The sequence below is a fragment of the Camelus dromedarius genome, chromosome 6 (genome assembly GCF_036321535.1).
Source record: "Camelus dromedarius isolate mCamDro1 chromosome 6, mCamDro1.pat, whole genome shotgun sequence".
Taxonomy (NCBI): Eukaryota; Metazoa; Chordata; class Mammalia; order Artiodactyla; family Camelidae; genus Camelus; species Camelus dromedarius.
In genome coordinates this window covers 15,995,818-16,022,864 of record NC_087441.1, presented here as the reverse complement: position 1 = coordinate 16,022,864, position 27,047 = coordinate 15,995,818, and the positions used below count along the sequence as shown (strand labels likewise).

Genomic DNA, 27,047 nt, shown 5'->3' with positions numbered 1-27,047 from the left:
AGACAGATTTAAAGACTCAGTTGCATTTGATCTTGAAAGAATCGTAACAACTCAAGTCTTTTTTTCTTTAAACATGGAATCATTTCCTCTTACACCACTTCCCATCCATTCTATGACTGGATTAAGTTCCTCTCCTGAGTCTCTGATACCCCGTGTGTATCTCTGCACTGAGGACACTGTATCAATTCTATCCCTTCATCTTCCTGCCTCTTCACCAGACTTGAACCCTCTCCAAACCCAGTCTGTGATTTCCCGTGTATGGGCAAAGCTAACTATGTCTGCAAATCCTAGTACCCAGTAGAACTTTTACGGGAAGTGAAATAATTTAAAGCAGTTACAAGCATTTACATGATTTTTGACTAATTATTGCTACATCTTGTAATGTGGGGGAAAAACATAGCTTAGAGTATGTGTGGATTGTTAGGGAAAACTTCTCCTGTTGTTTTAAAGCTTAAGATGTATCTGTCTCTCTCCTTCAAAAACACAGAAAGGATATATTCTTACTTGTATCTCCAGGTTAGAATTCTTATTAAAATGTTATGGGCGTGAGTGGGCATAGAATGAAGAAGGATATTTCTTGGAGAATCAAATGGAATTCCCCCATCAGTTCTGCTGTAATTAATAGAGAATTTAAAGCTAAAAATCCAGTTGCTCAATGATGTGTTTGGTAGCTCATGCTGGGATCTATTTTTTCACTAATGCTTATCTTTCCAAGGGGCATTGTTAATTTCTTCAGTACCCTGTAAATTATTACAAAAATTACAAATGTACTAGAAAATCAATACAACTAATTGTAAATTAATAGATTTCTAAGTGTGAAGGAGCGTGTAATAATGTAGATGAGTTCCTTAAAGAACATTCCAGTCCCAATATCAAGGGCTCAGGGCTCCAGCTGTTTCACGTGACATCTTCAAGTGTAAACACATTTCTTTCTTTCCCCAACTCTCTCCCTCTGTCCCCTTATTTCCCACTGATTTAGTCTGCCACTGCAGCAAATAACATTTCCATTAGCCACCTACTGTTAAATCGCAGAGTAACTATGATAAAAAAAAAAAAATTCTAACATGCAAACAAACCAATAGAGAAGCAACTGGGGTTACCGTCTGTCCCAAACAATTTTTATGTGGCCCACCAGTGTTCAAACTGAAGGAAAACAACATGCAAAGTTAAATAAATTGAATCTAATAGGGAGGTCCAAAATGTGTGTTTATAACCAGTGCAAACTTGATGTGCTGAATAATTCATCTTTACTATATCTGTGTATCCATTTTAGCCTGAGACTAGTTATTTTATGTAAATGTCACATCATTGCTAATCGATTTTAAGCAATGATGGGCTTGCCAATAAAAAGACCAGTAATTATTATAATTATATTAAGTAGTCAATGAGAATGTATCAAGGTCTTGTTCTGCCCTACGCATTTGGATGAATAAAAAACAATAATAATGTAACTTTTATTAATTTAGTAATTACAAAATTTACAAAGTGCTTTTGGTTTAGATTTTGGTTTCATAGCCATAAATTAGGGCATGTATAAATACCACTCTATGATGAGAAAACAGGTTCATAGAGGTTAAGAAACCTACTCAGGATCTACAGCTAGTTACAAGTCAGGATACTTTCATAGAACTAACAGCCTCATGTCTAGGAATAGTTAAATAGTAGTACCATATTTCAGTATGTAATGTAGTTCTGGAATTGTGTTTGGAAGTCAAATAGCTTAGAATCAGTCTCTAGGTTTACATAATAATGTAGGTGGCACCTGGATCGCTGGTGGGAGGGACTGGAGAACCTACAGGAACTCGAGTCCCCGGCAGAAGCTGTGAACAGCAGCATAGGGACCCACCACTTTAGCCCAGAGACCCTCACCTCCTACATGGCTTTATTCTGGCCTTCAGGGACCTGGGAGATGGTCAGGGTGGTCCCAGTCTTCACTACTCTATGGTTAAGGAACTGGCTAGGTAGCTAGAGCAGAGATGTAAGACAGATATCTGTCATCCTGGCGGGGGGCGGGGGCGGGGGGGGGGGCACTGATCAAAGGTTCAAAGGCTGGTTGGTTGCTTTCCTTCTCCGCTTGCATGTGTTATTTGGTGACTTTCTATCCTCAAGGCAATTTCAGTGTATATGGGGTTGGGAGTGGGGCAAGGGGAGCTGGAAGGTAGTGGGGGGAAACTTTGCCTGCTCAGCCATTGGCCAAGAGGCTGGACCATAGGATACTCCCACTAGGGAACGAATCATAGCCAACACTACTAGTTCAGCAGAGGGAACACGAATAGCCTTTCTGGCTGAAGTTTAGGCCTAAGAGAATCTCAATATAATCAGAGTGTGGATACTGCATTTTTAGTTCATTAGCAATGAGCAGGTTTATAGGGTATACTGATGCTAAAATTTTAATTTAATATAATTTAACAAGTCACAAAGATTCTATGTATTACTATTATTTGACATTTATGATCTGTAATCATGGATGTGCCATGTGCTTTTTTAGGACATAAATCTGAAAATTCAAAATCTAAATTGGCTCAGAAAGACAGTCAACTAAATCCTTTAATAACTTGAACCCCAGATTTTGCTCCAAGATTTGCTATTTTTGAGAAATAGACAAATTCAGTATATATAAACAAACCAAACAAAACTAAAGCTGAAAAAATCCATAAAACCCAAAGTAGGATTAGGTATTTTTTAAGTTAAACTTCTACAACTAGAGTTGAAGTAAATACATATTCAATCCCAATCTCCAACTCTTTTCAAATCTATAATTCTGGATGATCTTTAGTATTTAAAATTATGATCTTGAGGCATTGAGATTGACTAAACTTCAAGAGAAGCTGTGTTTAATTTCTTGTATTTATACAAGTAATATTTTTAAACAAAAAATTATGAAGTAAAATTTTCCAATTAAATACCAGTTAGTAGGGAACAAAGTTACTGTTATGGACTGAATGGTTTTTGTCTCTGCAAAATTTATATGTGGAAAGATTTATAGGATGGCATGAGGCGGTTGTTCCTTTGAGAAGTAATTAGGTCATGAGGATGGGGCCTTCGTAAATGGGATTAGTGCCTTATAAGAAGAGACAAGAGAGAGCTTGCTTCCTCTCTCTCTCTCTACCATATGAAGATACAGCAGGAAGGTGTCCATCTGCAAACCCAGAACCAAATCAGCTGGCACCTTGATCTTGGACTTCACAGCCTCTGAACTGTGAGAAATAAATCTCTGTTGTTTTAGCTACCAATACCAATTCTATGGTATTCTCTTATAGCAACTCAAACTAAGGTGGTTAGCTTCCCTTTAATAAATGATAAATACTTGTTATAAAAGCTGTGTAAAATTGAGAAAATATTACTTTTTTTTAAATATAGGTGTTTTAGTATCCAAAGATAATGCCTTCTATCTTTTTGTAGACATATTTTTCCTATCAAATTCAAAATCTTGATTCCTGATTTTTGTTTAACATATTAGTATTTCCCATGTTTTCAAAATCCTCCTCTAAGATTTCAATGGCTGCATAATTTTAACAGATACCCAAAGAGTACGTATGCTCAGCTGTTCATCCGTGACATCCTGCCTAAGTGTTCTCAGACTTTCCAGTTAAGCAAGGTTGTCCTGATCTACAGCAGTCACTCAGTTACATTCAACACTTTGCACCAGTTCCAAAATATTTACTTTGCCCAGTTCCCTAAGATGCCTTAATTTTTTAAAAGAGTCTTAATATAGACTGATGTCTGAGTCAGTGAGTTGAGATTTAACACTGGAAGAGATCTAGTGCAGCCCGCCATTTTCCATCGTGTGGGCTCAGGTGATAACATGACTTTTCCAAGACCACACATGGTTGACCAAGATTGCAGGGGATCAGGCCTCCTAATGCACCATTTCATTTATGCCAGTGGTCTCAACGCCGTTACACCCAACAGTCTTTTTTAATGGAAACACTCCATTTTTTCCAATTTTTCTTTTCCTATCCTGAAATATAATTCACAAATGATATGTTACTTACATGTATTTTTAGACCCAATTTTTTAAAAATTAATGTAATGAGGAAATAAAAGAAAAAAAAGTATAATAAATTGATAGGACTTTCCTGGAAGACATAATGAAGTTAGATGCTCACAGCTGTATGTAGAATCAACATAAATGTGACAACTACAAATATGTGGAATCACCAGAGATGTGACGGCTACAAATGCAGATTGATTACACTTCGGTTATATGGCAATTCATATACAACCAGTGACATTACCCTTGTTGAGGTGATTTTCTGAATTGGTGAACAGATCTCAGTCAGAAATTAGGGAGAAAAAAAGGTATAATCATCCTTTGTTATACTCAGTACTTGAATTTCTAGAAAATTCAGTGTAGCTTAAAATTGTTCCAAAAGTAATTTATGTTTGTGTTTGAAACAGAGTTAGATTCTGGGCTCAGGTATTATTATTTATAATTATAAGCTGGTTTTCACCTACATAAGTGTCCTAGAATATTCAGAATCCACATGAGAAACAATTCTTTATTGCATAGCACTCTCCTGCACACTGCGGAAGGTAGAGCATCCTTGGCATCTGCCCACTGAACGTCATAAACTGCCTATCATTTTGACAAGCAAAAACAGTGCCCCCACAAATTTCTAAAAACTCCCTTAGGAGGTGGTATCAGCTCTCTTTAAGAATCTCAGATCTAAGGCTCTGTTGCCTCCCATGGCTACAAGAAGAACAGAGGAACATTGTAACTAGAGAATTTGGAAGAAAAGTTTTACTCTTTCTGGTGCAGTTTTCTTTGTGAGATAGTGTGATAAGATTTCTATTCTTTTAAAAGTATGATTTGTGGTGGGGACGATGCAGCTAGGACATGGACACTGGGTTGGGATAGCAAAAAGAGGATCTGACAATTCTCTTATTTCTCAGCAAAAGTAATATCCCCTTCGCTCGTCCCCTGTGCCTCAGACATACTTTTCAGCACAAGTACTTTGTGTTTATACTCATGTTGCCCTCATTTTTCGAAATTGTTTACTAGATCTTGTCCTGTCTTTGCAAAACCTCAGTCCAGTAGGAAACAGATCCATAGTCAGGTTTTGCCTGACAATTCTGTCCCTAGGAGTAATTCTCTAGTTACATTCTTAAACCACATAGTTGAGTTTCAAAAGGAACATTCTGGGAATTAACATTTGGGCTGTTTGCATCATATTGACAAACACATTTCTCTCTTTGATGCCATGTATTTCTGAACAAGAAATGACAAAAATCAATAATTTATATTTAACTTGCAGAATGTCATAAAAATATTTGTTGTGCTGCGGAGCAAGGAAACACACTGCTTGTCTGTTCTGTCTTATAACGTTCTTCTTTGAATTGCAATTTTTCTGTGTGTTTATCTTTATAATACAGAAGCCCATGGCAATCAATGAGAAGAATGTCTGCATCTTTGGTTTTAAAGAAATTTGCATGTCAAAAATCTGCGATGATGTAGTGATATATCGAATAGAATTATGCAGTCCAATAAAGATTGTATTTTTCTTAGTATTTCTGAGTGAAAAGAAACCTTAAAGCAGTGCTTTGTCCTGAGTTCTAAATGTTTTCCAAAGAAATCTTCCACGTTTCTCTTTCAATTCAACTTTATACGCAGAAGTAGGGAAATGTCATGGTGTAATATTTTCCTCTGTAATAACACTAAATTAGCCTCTTTCTTCTGAAATGCCGAAAGCACTTTTCTGCGTCCTCATTTTATCATTGCGTATAGCAAATTTGTGGAACAGGATAAGACAAGAAGGATTCCTATATTACAAGTAAGCAAACCGAAGTACAGAGGCATTGATAGATCAGAAGAAAGGCATGCACCGAACTGCTTCCCAGAAAAGGGAACTTTGCAGGGAAGGGGTCCTTGGATAGCTGGCAAGGGACAGCCAGGGAGTCCCTGCTCACCACCTGAGTCCCATATTGGGAGGCCCAGCCCTGGAGGGCCCCAGGGACTCAGCTTAACTTAAAGGTACTCAGATACCTCACAGCATGACATGCAGGCATGTCATTAAAGTCATTTAGAGAGAAAAAAAAAAACATTTAAAAAAAAATATTGAAAAGCAGGGGAGGGTATAGCTCAAGCTTAGCATGCGTGAGGTCCTGGGTTCAATCCGCAGTACCTTCTCCAAATATAAATAAACAAACCCAATTACCTCCCCCTCATAAAAAAAAAGAGAGAGAAAAAAACATTTAAAAGTAATTTAGGGAAATTTTACTTTTTCTGGGCCAACAATTTCAAGGATAATATACTTTAACTCAGGCAAATACTAAAATTACTCTCTTTCCCCCACTCCCCTCTCCTTCTTTCTTCTCGAAATAGAAACGGAGTTGTATCAGACCTTAGAGATGTGCTTGTGTGTATCTGTGCAGGGGTCGGGCAAGGGAACTATTATGGTGCTAAATCTTAGAGGAAAGGACGTGTATCATGCTTGCCCCAGCTAACTTCTAACTGAATAGCTTCAGAGAGAGTGTTTTCTCTTCACTTCAGGGTTCATTGTGCACATCCAGGCAGTCGCTGATGGTAGAAAAGGGAGTGGTTTGCATAATGAATGTTATCTGAATAACTGCCCAGTGACTAACGCACGTTTTTTAACTGTGATAAATTGATTTCTGTAACAAAATCATTGTGATTATGCAAAATCAGCCTTATAAATGGCACGTTAAAAGAAGAATGCAATCCATCCATTTTTTCCATTTCCAGTGAGGAAAAAGGCAAGCAAAAAATAAGCCAGCTTGATGTTATTTAACCTTTCAGTTTAACTTAGTACCTTTGACCAAACACAGAGTCACTCAATATTTTACACATTTGCTTCAGATAACTTCCTCCCTTCCAACAGTGTGGATAAAACCCCATCACAAGACAGAAGATTGAGAAGCGTCAGTGATCACCACAGACAGGAGATCTGACAAGCTACAGTCATGGTCTAACACACCAGAACAATCAGGAGGGGCTGTGAACATCAAGTCATGCAATTGGATTAGGAAACAAAAGTGATGGCCGACCAGACGCAGCACGTGGTGTCTGCCAGATGAAAAGAGAACAAAGCAAGGCTCTTGGGAAACCACTGGGAAAGCAACAAAGTAGGGGAAAGATATGAGATCACTGGATTATAGAAGAGAGACACCTATTAAGGAACTTCACAGGAATTTAAACACAAGACACCACTAATCTACTCTGCTAAATGTTGGCTGACTTACCTGTGAGCGCTGTGTTTAGGGTGGAAACTGCAGCAGGCTGGGATCTACCCCTTCCCTGCTGTGTAACCTTGGGCAAGTGTCTTTGTTCCTTCGCAGCTCAGTATCCTCTTTTACAAAAGGACTGCATTAGGCTGAAGTGTTTCAGAGTCCCCTTTTAGTTCTAAACATTCTAAAATTCTGCAGCACCTCAAAATAATTTAGAGTAATGCAAATGCCACTTTGTAATAGACAGCATTGCAAACATCAAAAATAACAAGGGCTGCCTACAGGCTCCGGCCAGTATTACCATGAGCCCAAATCGGGCACATTCATCACAAAGCAAAGAAAAAGCATCTGATCTGTTCTACAGAAATCAAATCATCCTGAGGAAGAGAAATGTGTCAAAAAGTACCAGATTATGTGCTGAAATAGGAAATATTGTTCTAGTTGCAGGTGACCTTTCATAACAAGATCATTCACTTGCTGGTTATGCTGTCAAGTAACTTACTACTGCCCTTTAAAGGTCATCACCATGGGTGTGCCCCTGGGCACTTCCTAATATATGCCTCTGATTTACTTCTTCCTCGTAAAATACACCCTATAATGAAGCACACCCCACCCCACTCCCCACACACTGAGTCTGGTGGGAAACGTATTTCCCCTTTATATTATAAACATCGTGCATTTAAAGATTTTGGTGGAAGAAGGGGAGGGAAGGAAGGACACTTCATTGCAAAACGTTTGTAACCTATACTGGTTAGGGCAGCCGAAAGCAGACTCCACTGGTGCTGGAGGAAAATTTTTCCTTCTCTTCTGTAAAACCGCATGCAGAATTAGTTTGCTAGGGACTAGGTATGCATGTAAACTCAGCTCCAGGTAAGCCTTGTCTTCGAGCTTTTCTAGTTCAAGGTGCTAGTCCTAGAGGAGCCAAGTCATACTGGGTTCTGATTCTCTAAGGAAACAGACCAGGGCCCCATGACTGGAAACACTCATTAAGGTAAGTGGTACCTGGGGCAGGCCCAAAGGTAGGCTGGGGGAAAAAAAAAGGAGGTGGCCCCAGTAGGGTGCCCAGTAGACCTGCCTAAAGTGAAATCACTGGATTAGAGCTTTTAAGAGCTCCATAGCAATAGGAGTCCTGGGGCCGTAGATGGGTTTAGGGAGAGAGGGGAGCTGGGGCAGTTAGCACGTTATGAAGACACAAGAATATTTCTTTAGGAAATATTTTTGAAAGATTGAGGAGAAAGCTTTCCTCCAGAGTTGTGACCAGTTGATGGCTGGTTTTCTAATGAGCTCACAGTCAACATGAACAGCGCTATAAAGTGGTGTCTGAGTACATTCATTACCTAGGGTAAATTATCACACGCTTGGTGCTCAAAATAACAGAAGTATTTTCTCTCATAGTGCAGGAGGCTAGATGTCCAGCTCAAGGTGTCAGTGTGGCTAGTTGCTTCAGGAGGCTCCGGGGAAGTATGTGCTCCCTGCCTTTCTCCTAGATCCATGGCTTGCAGATGCCTCACTCCAGGCTTCACCTCTGTCTCCACACGGTTTTCCTCCTGTGTCTGTGTGTCTCAAATACCCCTATTCTTACTCTTATTCTTACAAGGACACCAGTTATAGGAATTAGGACCCACCCTACATCCAGGATGATCTTATCTCAAGATCCTAACTGTCTACAGAATCCGTATTTCCAAATGAGGTCACATGCACAGGTACCAAGGGTTAAGACTTGGACATCCCTTTTGGGGAACTGCTATTCAAGCTACTACACTGAGGTTAGTATTTCACAAGACACTATCCAATTATGTCTAATAAGAGTGTGAGCAGAAGACAGGCTCTTTTCATCCTTATTCTCCATCCGTGTGTGGGAATAATCTGAGATCCATTTGTCTGCAAATGGGCAGGTTGCGGATGCAAATCCAGACCCACCCAGATGCTGAGCAGCTGAGTCTCAACTGATTCGTCCTTTCACTGAGTAACATAACATATATGCCAAATTACCCCTCTAGTAAGTGTGGTGCTGCATGGCTACCCAAGTTACTGGCCAGCTCTCATGGATTATTGCTTTAAAAGCAACTAAAAGGCAACTTTACCATTAACACTGTGGCCAGTACCAGTAATGTGAATCAGAAGTAGAGAAGGAAAAATTAAGCTAACATATTTCATAGTTAAGATTACATCTTATGGAATATAATTCACACTTAATATCACCTGAATTGGTCTCTTGGTACTATGTCTCTTGAAGCAGAATTTTTAAATATTTTCATTTTCATGAATAAGTTTTTTAAAGAAAGAATTAATGAATGTAAAGCCATTCTCCTTTTGTGAAATTGTGCTTTAATGGGGAAGGGATATTGGATTAAGTATCACAAGATAAGGTTCTAGAATGGGCTACCGTGCCCACTCGTCGACTTCAGCAAATAGTTCCTAGGTCTTGTGTGATTGCCCTTTGTGAGCCAGGGGGAAGCAGACTACACAGATGTCTACCTAGTTCTATGACAGAGTCGTACCCTAGATAACTCTGTCCCCGAGTCTGACCACAGTAGCAATTCCAGGGGCCAAACTCAGGTCTTCCCACAGCATTGAGAAATTTTCAAGGGGTGAAGAGAGAGATGATAAGAAGTTTATAAAATTTAAATTTGAAAAGCCTTTGGTGGCCTCTCCCAGCTTTCTTCGCTATACTGCTGCACAAATTTAATTGGCATTATATTTGCCCTGCTAATCAACAGTCCTTGTCAAATCAGGAAGCAGGAGGGTCAGTCCTACCAATCCTGGGAGAGAGGACAGACAGAATCAAATCACAGTTACCAGTAGTTCTCTATACAGTAGAAGAAGAGAAACCTTTCCTGGAGGTATTCAAGGCAGAGTTTGAAAGGCCCTTGGGCCATCATCTTACTCTGCTTAGCCCACTAGTCTCCTTCATCTGACCATGACCATCATTGCAGAGGTCAAATTAGGGGAATGAAATGACTTTCTAGCAGAATTATAAGCAAAAACAGGAATGCTCCAACCTGCAGGGTAGAAAAGCAGTTGACTGCTCTCTGATTTATCCCTCTGTCTTCCATTCAGCACAATCAGGTTTCATGCCAAAATCAGTTTGGAAGGAATTTTTTCATTTAGTTTAATATGTTCCTGGGGCTTTAGTCTTTGAGTCTTTGGAGCAGATGACATGGGTGTTGACAGAAACCGTGCAGGTTTGTGTATGGGGAGGTGTGGGGAGAAAGGGAGACAGATACGAAATTAACAAAAATTAAATCTTACTTGCCAGAGACATGAATAAAGACCAGAAGATAAATTACTAGCCATGACCCTGGGAAGTCAACAGCTGACCCTCAACAACCAACCGAGACAATATCACCAATCGACCTTTCTCTGCCATTTACCCCTATAGACAAAGAAAAAATACCCAAGAGTTATTGCAGGCAATAATATTTAAAGCCTTCAAATAAACCTCCAGGTGTCTTTTATTTTGAAATTCAGTCAGTCACATTCCAGGAAAAGAATCTTATTGACCGAAGGGTAGTATTAAAATAAGGCTATCTGCAGGTTTCCTGGTCCAGGCTCACAGGGGTAAACAGACCACTAAGTCATCAGACAAGGACTTTTATGCACAGTCCTAGATAGAGTTGTCTTGGGCTGAGGATGTTCTAAGAGTCCATCAAGAAAAGGTTTAGGGACATGCTGTTTCCTTAGATTTGGGAGCAGGAAAAGTTGATCATTATTTTGCAATAAAGAGGCAGGACTCAGTAGGAGAAAAGAACTGCACCCCAGTGAGGTGGTTCCAACCAAAGTCTACATGGCCTTAGGAAGTCCCCCAGGCAGGCATCAGTGATGCTATTAATAACCAGAGAGCTAAACTATCCTGACTTCAAGATTATATAAATCATATGTCTATAGAAGAGCATGAATTCACATCACAGATTTTGGAAGTTTTTATGGTGTCATGTATCTTTTTTTTAAGCTGGAAATTGCCTAGGACTTCTCTCGGGTACTTAAGTAGATCTTGGTTTTTAAACCAAGATTTAGAATGTGTATATGTGTATGCATAACATACACAGCTAACTAAACATACATAGCTCTCCTAGGGACTAAGACTTCAAGTTCCCTGAGACACTTTAACAGGTGGGAATTTTTTTTTAGTGGGAAAATTCATAGCTGGTTAATTTGAGTCATTTATGAGTAATAGTAGAGCTTCAAGCAAAGTAAAATTTCTTTGTAATTCAAGAGGTGATTGAGTCTTCAATGAGCCTTTGCCTTGTGTTCAACTTGTAGGAAATACTAGCTTAAAGAAGATGAGTCTATTATATGGAGAATGTGGAGAGGAGTGAATCAGTTATACCCATCACTAATCTATGCTAAGCAAATCTTCAGTCCCCTAGTTCTCTAGCTAGTTGTTTTGAAGACCACAGAAGAGAAGCCTTTTTTATTAATACTTTCATTACTAAATCAAAGAACTTATTTTACTAATAACAATGTTAAGCAAAAACAATATTCATTTATTCAGTTGCTATTTATTGAGCACTTCCTTTGCACTGCCTACTCTATCAAATAATAGACACCCAATGGAAATTTAGATACAGACTCCACACTCATGGAACTTGTAGAGTAGTAGAAGAGATTGGCTGATAAACAGACAATTGCATGCAGTGTGATAACCAACAACCTGTCTTCCCTTGTCTGAGAACAGCCCCCTCACCACAAGAGTGGACGTCATCAGCCATGTTAAAATACAGGACTCTGTGTCCTTTAGCCACAGTGATTTTCCCAAGGACGGACACTCAATTTCAGCTGGTCAGTCAGAATCTCTTTCTTGTCTTTCAGGGTTGGGGTTGAGAACGGCTAGTGTATCAGAGTGGATTGCTTGACCTGGGTAAATAGAAGCTGGGGTCATTGTCTTCAGTCCACCTTCCTGAAGGCAAATTCTGAGATGGGAGTTGAGCACAGAAGGCTTCCTTGGGGAGCACTCTTAGAAGGAAAGCAGGATTGGATAGAGGAAGAAGCTGACCTGCAGAGCACTGCCTCGCCCCAGCCAGTGGGGTGTTTCTGGAGCTGGAAGCCTCTTTTGAGCAGTCTTAATCGAGGCAAGGGTCCCAGGCCTTTGTGTTCCTATAGCATAGGCTGGTCATTGACTGTGGGTACTGGAAGAATGATAAGGCACTTCCCTGATGCCAAGGGCAATTTCCTGTAAGGGATAGAACAGCCAGTAACTGATATTTAGAGTTTTCCTGTAAATCATTTCATTTCAGATATTTTAAAAGTTTAACCTGTATTTATATATATTTACAGTGAGTGGCCAGAAGGAATTCAGCAGCTGATTAGGTGGAATCCTGTTGGTAGCTACATTGTGACAAACCGTAACTATTGGTATGAGTAATAACTTAAAAGAACTCTAAGTATGCCATAATATTAAATCGCTGATTGAGTATTTATTCCCACTGTGTGAGATGTTGAGGATTTAAAGAATAAAACAGGCAAGGTTTCTTGGCCCTTAAGAAATTTAAAGTTTAGTGTGGGAGACTTAGTTCACTGATAACTGCAATAAATACATCTTGACAAAGGCATGCACAAGGGCTGTGGGAGAGCTCAGTCTGGATTTTGTAAAGGAGATGATGTCTGAATTGAGTCTCAAAGGATGACAGAGTTATTCAGTTGTGAGAGTTAAAGTATGGAGTTAAGAAAGAGAAATGTCTGTTCCTAACACCGCAAGTAGTTCAGTAAGGCCAGACTGTGGTGTGGGATGGTAAGAGAGAAGCCCATGTGGAGTTGAAGACTGGGCTCTGAAGGGTCTTCAGTGACATGTAAATGAACTTGCCCTTTCCTAAAAGTCACAGAATCATTGACGTGTTTAAATATATTAAGTTACGGAATCATTGAGGTGTTTAAATATAGAGACTTAACTTTAGAAAGTTTTATTTTGCAGCAGAATGGATCAAGTTCCCAAAGTGGTTTGCTTAAGCAATTGTATTAGTTATCTACTGCTGTGTAACAAACTGTCACAAACTTAAAGGCTTAACACAACCTACTTTTCCTATCTTAAGTAGCCTGCAATTAAGGTTTCTGGCAGCGCTGAGTTCTCATCAGAGACTTGACTGAGGGAAAATTTACTTTCAAGCTGTCCCAGATCATTGGCAAAATTCATTTCCTTGCAACTGTGGGGTTCATGACAGCTTACTCCTTCGAGGCTAACAACAAAGAGAGAGAGAAAGACAGACTGCTAGCATGACAGAGTCTTGTATACCATAATATAATCAAGGGAGTGAGATCACCCTTGCCGTATTCTGTTGATTAGAAGCAAATCCTAGTCCCCACCTACATTCAAGAGAAGACCATTAAACAAGGGCATGAACACCAGGAGTGGAAGCCACCTTAGTGTCTGCCACCTGATGCTGTATGTTGCTGTTTAGTCCAGTTGTGAAAGAAAAGGTGGCTGCCAACCATCTTCTCTGGCTCCATCCACTGTTCTATTATGGAGGAACTTTGATCTTGGTAAAATCCTAGAATCCTGAAAAGTCTACCAGGAAATATTTATGCAGTATCAGCAAATATCATGTCTTCTGCTTTACCACAAATATTGTGTTCACTGCATCATCTTGTGGTCACAGGTGACATTATGATTAGAAAGTGTATGATTAATTAAATGATGCCAGAACACAGATAGAGGACTTATGAAAACAAATGCCCAGTCACCTTCGGCAACGTCTTTCTTGAATGTTTAGTGATTGAGACATCTTAAAGTCTTTTTTCTCCAATTTACTATTATGTATGTTATTTTCCTCTTCAGTATACTTTATCTGTATAGTTTATATTGAATACACTTATTAGAAGCAATGCCTATCTGTGTTTAGTGTGTTTTGTGTGATGTGTAACACACCATCAGGGAGTTTAGGTCGCTATTACACGCCATCTGGTGATTTAGTGATATGTATATGAATAAACAGTGACTCTGCTGTTTAACTACTTAGTATGTGCATTTAATTAAGTGCACAAATTCCTGCAGGCATGTGGTTAAAGGGGCTTTGGCAGATTTCCCCTCTGGAGGGCTTGGCACTATGTAGCTGGAACTCTCACTGGCACTGGAATTTCAAACATGCCTGCATTTGCAACAATAAGTAGTGGTTTAATCTCATCGAGGCCTTTATCAGCTCGCATTTCAGTTTATGGCCCAAGCAGTTTAATAACTCACACCGAAATTGAGTCTAGTTCTTTTAGATGTGCCGTGTCTGTTTGCTTCGTACAAAATTATCATTTATGAACAAAAAAAGGGATGAAAGGGATGAACACCAAAATGACAATGAGCATGATATTTAAAAATAAAAACTCACAAAAATAAAATATTTTTTCTAAAATGCAATAACCAAAACATGGTACTCTGTAATTTACTTTAAAGTGTTTCAGACTGAAATAGATTGTGTGTATGTAGTTTTTTTAAATGGGCACCTTTACCAGCTATTCAGTAGTATCAGCTATTGAATCCCGTTTGAAGCAGTGCAGTGGGAAGGGAGTGAGAACCAGGAAGAAATCACCTCCAGCCCTGGTGATTTAGGGAGAATGAATATTTCCCGGGCCTCAGTTTAGCTCTAACAGTCAGGTTCCCCAGAAAGATGCAAAATAAAAGCAAACATAAATGAGATGTGATAGAACGTCCTACTTGACTTGATCTGTAGCCATCAGGTCATCTGTGTGACTAAATGCTTTGCTTAACTTCTTGATGCAGGAAAACAGATGTGGGGCACAAGGATGGCTGTGTCCCAGGCTTCAATTGAGTCTCTGGAACGTGCCCCGCCAAGTGTGGGTCCTTGGCTTCACACAGGGAAGAATTCAAGAGCGAGCCACAGTTTAGTGAAGGTAGATTTATTCAGACAGATACATTGAAAGGCAAGAGAAAGGCCACAAGGTGTGGGGGTTGGGTGCTCAGATTAAAAGTAGGTACACACTTCATAGACAGAACGTGGGCTGTGTCCGAAGAGGGAGAGAGAGGCAGATGCAAGGTGCCGTGTTGCTAGTTTTTATGGGCTTGGTGGCTTCATATGCTAATAAGTAGAAGGACCAGTCTAAGTAGCCTGGGGAAGGGGCTGGGATTCCCAGGAAGTTGGCCATTTCCCACTCTTGGACCTTTTGTGGCCAGCCTTGGGACTGCCATGGTGCCTGTGGGCGTGTTATTCACCATGCTAATATATTACAACGAGCATATAATGAACCTCAAGATCTGTTAGAAGTTAAATCTCTCATCATCTTGAGCCTCAAGGCCTACTGGGGGTTGAATCTTTCACCATTTAGATGTTAATTGCTGTAGCATTCCTTGAATGGCTGTGCCCTGCCCCCTTCCATCCTGTCTCATTCTCAGTAGTGTGTTTGTGATCAACAAAGAGAGAGAAGGCGGGCTGGGAATGCAGGGAAGTCCCTCAGGGTGTGAGCATCTGAGAAGGTCAGTGTGGGGGCCCTGGGGACACCACATCTTCCAAAGGGGCAAGTATTGATCTGTCAGTTGTCGGCTAAGAACTCCCTGTGGAAAGGCTGCAGGAACAGCTGTGGGCGGGTAACCATGCTGTGTTAAGTAACTTGCTGAATGAGTCCCCAATTAAACCAAAGAAGGAAGAGACAGTGAGTTTATCTTTCTTTCTTTCTGAGGATAATCAGTTGGAGAGAAAAATCCTCTTGTCCGGTGAAAGCGAGAGAGACACTGTCATTGTAAACTGCAAAACTTAAAAATGTATATAGTATGCTTGTTTTATTCCCGGTGCTTCTCTTGCTTCATCTTGCTGGAGAATATGAATCCCAGAACAGACACCTATAAGGTTTTGTGGACAGTTCAGGAGCTGAGAAACTCTGTATCTGCCAGAACATCATTGTATCTGATGGAAAGTGTTCAGATCATAGCTGAACGCCAAATATGATTCCTCAGAACATCGGTTGGGTTCTCCCCCCTCTTTTCCCTGTTCTTAACTCCTGTCTTGTTTCTGCTCATTACCAGGAAGGTGGTAAATACAGCGTCTGTACTTGCTGGTCCATGCCCGGACCTCACATGACTCAGACTTCCACCTCAGTCACCTTCTTGAAAGTTCCCCTAATCGTGGAGAGCCACTGTCTCCCTCTGTAGCCATCCTCTTCGATCATGCTGCCTTTTGGGCTCCACAGCGGCTCCTCCGCCTGGAAATCCTCTCCCCTGGGCTCCTAGGACAAGGCAGTCCCACCCCAGCTGGCTCCTCGCTTCTCTTACTCTCCTCTAAAAACTTTACTACTTTGGGTTCCTCCGTCCTATTTGTGGCTTTCACGAGGGTCTCTCCTTTTCCCTAGCTTCATCATCTCATCCACTCTCCTGGGGCTCGAGCCATCATTTCCAGAAATTCAACCCTGCCTCTCACTTCCATCCCCAGACCCTCCCATTCTTTCCACCCCTTGAATGTGCACTGGGTGCCTCCCACCCTGCGTTTGCAAAAACGGAATTCATCTCAATGCCTGTCATCCTCCTAGTCACACTGGCATGACTCCCACTTGTTTTGTCCCTATTCCCTGGTTTTCTGACTTCCTGGAGGCCATGAGAATGTGCCTGGCAGAACTCTCGATTGACAGAAGGCACCAGGCCAGGCCTCCTGCAACTCCCCAGTGACCTGGTGCAGAATGTGGGGTACCAAGATCACCCCTTCCTGGGAGAGGCTGAAGGAGCCTTGGTGGCTTTGCCGGATCTTTCTTAGATTGCACTCTAAGAAGCTTCCACCCAACCTCCCCTCCAGCCCTCCTCCCCTTGGGGTCGGACTCCTGTAGTGGTCTCTCAGCCCTCCCAGTCTCCCCAGCCTTTCTCCCTTTCCTCTTTCTCACCAGCATTTCCCCTAACAAAATCCTTGCATGTATAACCCTGTCTTGGCATCTGATTCTCAGAGGATCCAGATTAAGACAACGTCCCATCCAGATGGACTGCTGACTACCCTAGCGATGATTCTTACAGATATCTTTTTCTGTCTTTCCCACAAATCTGTATTAACTTCTTAGGGCTGCTTAACAAAGTGTGACAAATTTTGTGCCTTAAACAACAGAAGTTTGTTGTCTCACAGTTCAGGAAGCTGGAAGTCTGGAATCAAGGTGCTAGTGGGCTTGGGTCTTTTTGGCAGCTCCAGAAGAAAGATCTATCCCAGGCTTCTTCCTGGGTTCTGGTGACGGCCAGCGGGGCTTGGCATTGCTGGGCTTGTCAGTGCACCCATGCAGGCCCCGCCTCTGTCTTCCCACGGAGTTCTCCCAGTGTGTGTCGTCTGTATCTTAACTAAGGTATGTTCAACCATTCTCCCCATCACCGCTTACCAATTCCATCCAAACTCCCTAAGGCATCATTTGAGAGCCTATTAGATTTAGTTCCAATCTTTCTTTTTATCCAAAGGCCCACAGCTCCAACTTTCCCATCCTAGTCTAGTCAAGCCTGACTCTCCTCTATTTCCAGAAAGCTCCCTGAGCTGGTCCCTTATGTCCTCACGACTTCATGTAATCCGCCTCCTTCCCCATGGCTCCGCTTATCAAAACACAATCCATCTTCCAGACACATCCAGTGCTGCTTTGCTCAAGATACCCACAGCCAGAATGGATTTTTGTCTTCTGAGCATGTCCATAGTCCTATCATTTTACCCCACACTGCCTTATACTTCACTATTTGTGCACATCTTATTATCCCCAAATTGTACATTTCCTGAAGACCTGAACCATAGTGTACATTTCCTGAAGACCTGAACCATATCTTTTCAGATTTTTAACCCCTGGACATGACTTTTCCATGTATAAATACTCATCAGATGTTCTTGTAAAACTCATTTAAAAGGATGAAATGTGGCATGTCACAGGAAAAAAAAATATTTGTGAAGAAGGGTGAATTCATTGGAACTGATGTCAGGGATGTGGTAGAATGTCACTCAGAAAAAAAAAGTAGGGAATCTTCCAGGGGGTGACAGTGTTGGAGAGGGGGTAATGTAAGGCGAGTGAGATGGGCATGAAGAGAGATGACTGAGCAGTGGTGCAGAGTAAGAGCGTCGGGAATGGAAGCCCACCCTCCTCAAGTTCTGTGAATGGGAGGAAGTGGACCAGTGTTTTCCAGTCTGTCATGTCCCCACAAGTAAATGTGACTCAGGTTCTAGTACCCTCCCCTGGGCTAGGCACCACCACCAGCAAAAAGGGAGTGAGACGTGATGTCTGCTGTCATACGAGCTAGCGTGCATGATGAAATGCATTTTGGTCTCTGCGTGGCCAGTCTGCAGGGGGGAGGTGCGAGGAGGAGAGGTCAGCCTGGCGTGCATCAGGCTCTAAGCCCTGGCCCTCGTTCAGCTGCTCTTCCAGCTTTCTCTCCCACTGCTTCTTTATGAGAGACTCTTGAACTAAAATTGGATACCAGTTGGACCCTGTGTAGGTTACATGGTGGATCTCACCCTAACTATGCTCATATCACGCATGACCTGGACATGGCATCATGTCCCTCTCGCCAGCATCTTCCCCTGCCCTTGAATTCACTCTAACTTTTCTCCATGAAACTTCTCCAGCCACCCCAACCCCGGTCAGCACATCCTTTTGACCACATCTCATTTGTACCTCTCTTGTTTCCCTCTGCCATCCCATGTGTCCCCACATCCTTTTTCTCCTAGACTGTGACTCCCTGGGGATGTCAGTGTTGTTTTTTGTAAGTATCTGATTTCCACGCAATGCCTGGGATGGTCTTTTATGCACAGTGGACATTCGGTAATCATCTCTTGAATAAGCAAATGGATGGAGTGACTAAGGACATTTTCATGGAGCAGAAGAGGTGATTTTTGCCGATAAACTACTTCCTTTCCTTTCCTTCCTTCGTTTCTTAGTCACTTCCAACTGTGCTTCATTATTTCATTTCATTATATCCCATTATTTCTTCATAAATTCCTTCTTGCTCCTCACAAGACTCAAGAATTCAGAAGAAAGACCATCCTTCATTTAAAAAATGAGAATGCTGTGCTTGAGAGTTATTTATGTACTGTAGACTCTAGCTGCAATGGATTTTAAATCCTGTTTAATTTCTAGTGCACAGTTCCTGTGCCATTTTCTTCTGTTTTGTGATATGTAGCTGAGGAAACACAGCCAACATTTTTCACTTTATAACTAATTAGCGACTGAAATTAGAAAGTTCATACAAATTGTAAATGTTCTGCACTTTGAATAACTTGACAATTAAAACTATTTTGAATCCAGGAGGTTGGGTGTAGCTCAGTGGTAGAGTGCATGCTTAGCATGCAGGAGGTCCTGGGTTCAATCCATTAAAATAAAAAATAAATGAAAAACGCTATTCACAGATCAAAAAAAAAAAAAAAAAAAGCCAACCTATAAAAAAAAGTATTTTGAATCAGAGTTAACTTAAAATCATAAATACCTATGTTTCATGATCACTGAGCTTTGGGAGCCAATGAGCTATCATTATTGCTTCTTCCTAGAAAACTTTGAACATACTCTCAACTGGCTGGTTAAATCCAGATGTGCAAACTGGGGATGGTCTAGCACTGGGTTAGGGCCTCTCCTCCCTTCCACACCATAATATGGATTCATTGCAAAGCACTCTTGATACTTCATTCCCTGACAATCTTTAGATCTTCTTAGAAACAACAACAGAAGAGTGTGTTTTTATTCTTTTTTTGGATTCCTGTTACCATTTTCCCTTTGTGCCTGACTGGTTATACTTACAGTGACTTGGGGCAAAATTAGCTCACAGGAGATTTTGCAAAATGGTGCTGTCTTGTTGAAGTCACTTCTCACACAACACCCTTCACACCATAAATAAATTAGAACTTGGTTTTCTTTTAAAAACCTAATGACGTCTTCAAGAAAATCCGGGCAGTAGAGGAGCTGGGACAATTTAAAAGCTGCTATAACTGCCATTAGATAATAGCATCTTAATCTCTGTATCCCTTTCTTCTCTTCCTAGGTAAGTGGTATTTTCTCTTCATTGCTTCAGGGAGTGGTGCTTTGTCTGGTAAGTGTTCATTTTCTTGTGGTACGGGGTGTTGCTTCAAAGCTGCATGTGAATCGCCAGACAGAACCAAAAACCGAACCAGAAAACACAAGGAGGTTTTGGACACGGTTTATACTGAAAGTGCTGGTATGTGTTAAATCTTTTTTAGATTAAATTTTTTTTCCCTGTGATCTTACTTTGGAGTTATATCATAGCACGCTTTGTTTTCCAGTCTGGAAAAGGGCCCAAGAGTTGATTAAGTGTTGATGAAAACTTGCCTTTTGTAAATTTTTTTTTTTTTTGGTGTGATTTTCTTTCTTTTTCTTTTTGTTTATTTCTTTCTGCCTTTATTGAATATTTTTTTAATGCCCTCCACTCAGATTTTTGTGAAACATGATACTCCGCATAGAGACATTTTGCTTAAGTTTTGGCTTGTGTTGTGTTGTGTTACTACAGTCTTTTGGTTCTTTTGTTGCCAGGAACCTCATAAATCTTTCGGTTTCCTGCAGTAAAATAGTTATTTCCTCTGTGGAGTATTAGATGGTCCATGGGTACTCTGCACGTGGTGATTAAAATCCACCTTTGCAAAAACATTTTTATTAAGTTACTGAAACTGTGCCCCTACCTGTTCTAGCGATTCTGACTCAGATTCATGATTTAACGGATTTCCTGCTGTAGGTTACTGACTGAGGGTAGTTGTTTTTCTAGGTATGTTGTTGAGGCCGAGATTTCTCCTTTCAAAGAATGACTGAGGAGTAATCCAGAAGGGAAGTGAATAGCAGGGAAAAGAACGAAAGTCCTTTGATTTGCAAATTGATTTCATAGTAGAATATACACAACATCTGACTTTATTTTATTTTTTATGATAGCTGGCTTCCACTTTGAGCTAATGCAAAAAAAAAAAAAAAAAATGCCAGACCACATTGTGTTTGGCATGAATTATAGGTAATTAAATCTCTGTGTGTCTAACATGTACTTGATTGTCTTACTAGCTATTGGTTCAAGTTACTGGTTTTGTTAGAAGCAGCTGGTCCTTAAAGACATTAGAAATGGTTCTACTATATTCTGTTATCCACTCGTTCACATTCTCCATCCCAAAAATCTTGCTTTGATATTAATTAATTGATCTGAGATATGTGTAGTTTGTTGCTTGAAGAGCCTTTTATTTAAACATTTAGATTTATCTGGTTTTTGGCTTTTGATAATCTGACCTTAAAATATGTTTGACTGGTGTTTATGTGTGTTTAATAGAACGCGTTTGAAGAAGAGTACCCAGAGGTAAACTAAATTGCTCTTGAAACATTCAAAAGACTGTAGATGTTGCTTTAAATAGCCTGTATGGGATTTTGACCCCATGCTGTTTTCAGTCCTGCAATAGAATTTTTCTATTAAAGACTCTGGATTAAAAAGATCAGAAAACAGGAGACAGAAAGATGGAAGGGTGAGGAAGGTTAGATTTCAGACTTGCATAGGCTGCTCCCCAGACTTTGAAGCCTATCAGAGACCCACAGACATGTGAACCAAGACATTATTTGAACAGCTTGCTTAACAACGGGCTGAATGGCGAACCACGTTTTGAATTGACAAAGTTAGCCCATGCTGGGAGTGTTTTCTTTGCCTTCTGACCTTATTGGATACCATAAATGAAATATGTTGGTGGAGGTTTGAAAAGGCCAGGGGCTACTTATTTACACCATTCCTATGATGGAGAAAAAAAAATCCAAGCGTGAACAAACGAAGTATATTTAACTCTATCCCTTAGCTCAGGCAACAGTAGTATAAAGACACTGTTTCCAATCTGTAACCCCATTTTGGCGTGAGATCTTCCTTTGTTATTTTTAGAAGTCTTTTCACTTTATTCAGGTAAGCCACCCAGAAGGTCACATCTGGAGAAGTGGCTGAGTTTTATTTTCACTGTAAGAGAACTTGGAAAATCTCTTACTTGAGATAAAGTCTATTTTTTAACTTAGGTTTCATGATTTGTATTATGCTACTTCTATTATGAACACCTTCCACTTCGAAAGCCGATGTTCTAAAGTTTCTGCCAGTGAATGTATCTAAGATATCATTATTTTTCCTATTAAAAATGCCAGTGTAGCTATCAATAGCATATAATGATCATGCTGAATTTCCACTGCCGGGTAAAAGTAGCTATGATTATATGAGTGATAATTACACAACGTTCATTTCTCTACTGCTTGAAAATTATTTTGTAGTACTGTAAGTTGAGATACTATACCTCTTCAACATTAAATGTTTAATTATACTAGATACATTCTGTTATATAGTAGATGTTATATTATCCAAAGATGATCAACTATATTGTAGAATTGAGCTGAATCATGAAAACCATCAGAATTAATCTCTTTGCTCTAGTGACTTTTGTTAGTACAATGCTTATAATGTATAGTAATATATGGAAATATAATGTATAGACATATAATGTATTCTTGTCCTCATGAAGCTACAGTATCAAGGGAAGACACGGGACATAATAGCCTTCAAAAAAGTTAGATAACAATGCAAGATGGAATATGAAGCATGGTGTAGAAGGCAAGTATCTTGGGAGAATGAGGGACATGGAAAATTTGCGTGTAATTAGCTGTGCAGAAAAAAACCTGGTTTATTTTTCTAGGACTGCTCTGATCTTTTTGAACTCTCACTATATCAGGTAGGGGGAAATTCAGACTTGCCAGTTAACGTATCTCAATCTCTTCTAATTTAAACAGTCGTGAATAAGTAGGCAAAGTTCAACTTCCTGCAGATTCTGGCTCAGATAACATCTGCTCTTTCTACCCCAGCCACCACCCTTCACATGACTGGGTGCATGAGGGGGTTTGGGGCATTGCCTCTTGGTATCGTGCTGGTTCACATGTGTGCACTGGCTGGGGCCCACTGAATTGTGTTAAGGTTTGTGCGTGGCAGACAGACTGCTGCTATGAACTGTGGTTTTGCCTTTGGGGGCTTATCATATCCTCCTGAGGTTTAGCTGACTCACAGTTGGCCTCTAGCTTGTCTGATCACTCTGTCGCTGGGGTGCAAGGCAGTTTAAGCTGAAGACTTCTCAGCCAGCAGCATCAGCCATCTTTTCTACTTTCCTAATGGAACACAATGGAACTTTGGAATATCTCCCCAAAGCAGCCCAGGTTCCTTGGGTTTCCTCACTGTACCCAACCATTTGGACCTTCCAGGTTGTTGCAGGAATGCTGTGAAATTATCTCTCTCCAAAAACCCAAATAGGAAGCAAGATAAAAGCCTCTTTACTCTCAGCATTCCTTTCAGCCAATCTAACACATCTGCCTGCTGGGGTTTTGACATCGAGAAGGAAGACTAAGGTGCCTTTCTCTGCTTCCTTGATCTCCACGACTTTCTCTTCCCACAGTCCTGGAATTGTGTTCTACTTTCCATATGTGATACCCTGAGTTCTCTCTACTTCTGGTATATAGTAAATTCAATGATCTAGTAGCCAGGTTTGGCTTTTAATATGCCAAGCAAGAGCAAATAGGCTTCAAAGAATTCTTTATCAATTCTGACCTTCGTGACTGTTGACTTAACTCAAAACTTGATTTTGGTCATCAAAAGCTGAGTGTGACCCTTTCTGTCCTCTTTCTTTCCCTTCCTACTAACACAGCTCTAATGGCTTCTATACACCACGCAAGTGGATCCCTTGGACTCACTAGTGAGCAACTTATTTACACAGAAATGCAAACGAGGAAAGCATGTTAAAATGCATTTACCATATTGTGCCACCTTCCAGGAGAACAGTGTAGGTTCAGCAGGGTTGTATGTTTGGTCAATAAAGGAGACATTAGATGTTGTCTATTATATTTGATGCCTTAGGTGCATCTAGGAACACTGAGGCTGGAATGAAGGGGAATTTGGGTGGTTGGCCAAGGAGGTCAACCATGCGCAACCACATTCTCCAAGTGATTTTAGCAAAACAGTAGTGCAAAAAGATGTTCTGAGAGATACAGATCAAATCTATTTTGGGTTGGTATATACCATATATCCCCCTTGAAGACCCTCATAATGTATGTTAGCATATTAGCATTTCATAATGTTATAACAATAATAGTTCCTGCCATGTAAGGAACATCTTTTAACCCCTGTTGGCCACATTCCTGTAACATTAACAACCCGGAAAACTCTCTTTGAGAACTGCTGCTAAGGTACAATGATGAAGCTGAGAATAGTTTTTGGTGGGAACTAATGTAAGGAAAGTAGAACCTTAGCCACTTTATTCAAGTTTTATTGAGGACTTACTATGTCCCAGGCATTCTGTGGTTTATCCGTCCAAAAAGATAAGCCTCAAATCAGTTCTTGGGGATTTCAAATTTCTCAGAATTGCTGTCTTTCTATTTAAAATGTGTAAAATATTTACAGTCAGTTTGTTACATGTTGCAAATAAAACAATCTGCTTTCATTTGAAATATCAAGATAGTCACAGAATCCCTCAAAGTAATTGCTTAGAGTGATTACTATCTTTCCTTTTCTGGGTGGCTGATATATTAATGGCAGTAGCTATCAATTTTATTTGACATTTTAAACATATCATTAAGATATTCTAAAATATTCTTTCATGGTAATATTGTTTAAACTAAGTCTTTTTGGTGATCTCTGAAAGGACCTATATGAAATAATACTTGAAAAGGCCTACATTTCATTTTATAATGAATTATCTCACTTTTTAATTGAAAATGTTACAACTTTTTATGTTAATCATGATCGAATGCCTCCGAGGGCTTTTTTAATTATATTTTTATGGCTTGACCAATTTTATGTTTTAATTTTTAATTTCTTTCTCCTTTCTTCATATAGTGTTCTTCTTTTTAATGTGCTTTTATCTTCACTGGATATCTTAGAATAGTCAAAGCATCCTACAGTCAATGTCAGTAGTACTAAGGGGTCAAGATCTCCAAATTCATTTAAGGGCACTTTATTTGTCACTAATCACTTTGTCCTCATTTTTAAAATGTAGCACATTTTTTAAAACTTTGCAACACTTGGGAGTTCACTGTAAATCCTTGCTTTATCGGCTATAACTTCTCGAGTTTAAACTTTTTTTCTTTCTCTTTTCTTTTGGTCATTTCCACCATTTGACTATCAGAAGTTCTGTCAGGGAAAATAAATGGGTATGAAATTTGATGATGAAGTCTTGCAGGGGTGGACTGAAAGGATCCTGAAATGCTGGGGCAAAAAAAGACCTTAGAGAACATCCAATAGTGTGAGAGAAATTTAGTCCAGTGTTTTATTTACAGGTAAGTACAGTGAGAACCAAACCTTAGGAAGGTGAAATGTCTTGTCCAAGTTCAGCCCTGTCTATTTGCTCCCAGTCCAGTTTTCTTCCTGTTGCATCAAGCAGTTTTAAAGAAATTTGAAACTATGCATTTAAGTGAGATGGGGGTGGGGTGGATTATCTATGGTAATTTCCAATTCTGCTTATTTTTGATTGTTAAAATCTGAAATATATAACATAAATATACTTCTATCCAACATCATAATCTTCTTCATTAAATTAACACAATTGTATGTTATAGGTAAACACACTCATTTCAAATGTAAATATTTACACATATAATATCTAAAATTCCCCAAATGTGGGTCATAATATATCCCATGGTTTATTTGTCCATCTACACAGATGTCTTTGAGCACTCAATTTTAAGTGCAATACATTTGTTAATTAACATGCCAAGGAATGGCTGGAATCATGATGAAGGTTTGGCTTTACATTGCAATGAATTATCTTCATTTGCTAGAAAACATAAAACCACATTTTTATTGTAGAAAAAAACAGAAGGAAAAGATGATTATATATTTATAGATAAATCATTTTGGAAACTTCACAAATAAGACAGCTTCAAACGAGCTTGTGTCTCCAAAGAGGCAGAATGGGTCATAACATATCTTTATACCAACATAACTAACGCTGTACTTTGAAAGTACAGATGTGGTCAATTTTTTATTCTTTTTATTTTCACTGAATTATTTTTTTTCAATACATAAAGTCATTGTTTGTCATCTTAATATTTTCAGTTTCGATTGTATTGAATTCTGTTTAGTTAGTGAAATGTTCTGTACTCCTGCGATTTAAATTTAGAAAGGGAAATCTGAAAGTGATCAAAGTCCATTTTAGAATATCAGATTTGAAAATAGCAACTTAACCATGAGATTTGATACCACCTTCATTTCAGATATGTTCACAATTTGGGGGTTATCTATGACTTCCTTGTCCCTGTTTGGAGACAATTTAGTGAAATCCTAGAATTATTTAATGGACTTCCTAAAGGTAAATTTTATAACTTCCTGTAACACCAAGTAAACTGGTTGGGACTGACAAACATTGAACTTGGAATGTTTTAATTCCATAATGCCTAATTTTAATAATGACATTTAATTCCCCTTGTTTGAAATTAAAAGAGTAAGTTAGAGGTGACTTTATCTTGTTAATTATAGGTCTTAATTTTGATTGCAATTCACCTGAGAGCACTTAGCAGAAGTATTTACCTGCATTAATTTACACTATTCACACCTCAACTGTAATGGATTAAAAATCTACTTTTTTTTATATAAAAACAGTTAAGTCATGTATAAATATTTTATTACTTGCAGATAATAAATATTTCAAGGCAATTGTGTATTTCATTTTGTTGCCTCAATTAACTCTAAAGCCTAATGCTTTTGTTTAATGTAAAAATTAAGTTTTCAGAATCACCATAGTGATTGCTTCCTATGAAAGAATGTGTTACTTCATAGATTTTAAATTGCTCAAGGGTACAAAGAAATATTAAAAAATAATTTCACAGATCATAATAAAGCCAATGTTTTATATTGTTTTTCACAAAATTTAAAATTAATTTGAGCAGCTAAGTCTATTAACATCAAAGAGTAAATCTATTTAAGTGAAAAATTATTTTCATAT

At 39.5% G+C, this 27,047-nt stretch overlaps 1 protein-coding gene across 1 annotated transcript in view; it reads left to right on the top strand.

Moving 5' to 3' along the window:
• The window catches only part of SAMD5 (sterile alpha motif domain containing 5), a 370,146-nt gene extending 348,219 nt beyond the window's left edge, over nucleotides 1–21,927 (top strand). Inside the window, exon 2 of the mRNA XM_064486602.1 lies at nucleotides 20,099–21,927. Coding sequence (XP_064342672.1) covers nucleotides 20,099–20,299 — 201 coding nt within the window. The 3' untranslated portion in view covers nucleotides 20,300–21,927. The remainder of the gene's footprint in view (nucleotides 1–20,098) is intronic.
• Nucleotides 21,928–27,047: the final 5,120 nt, after the last annotated feature.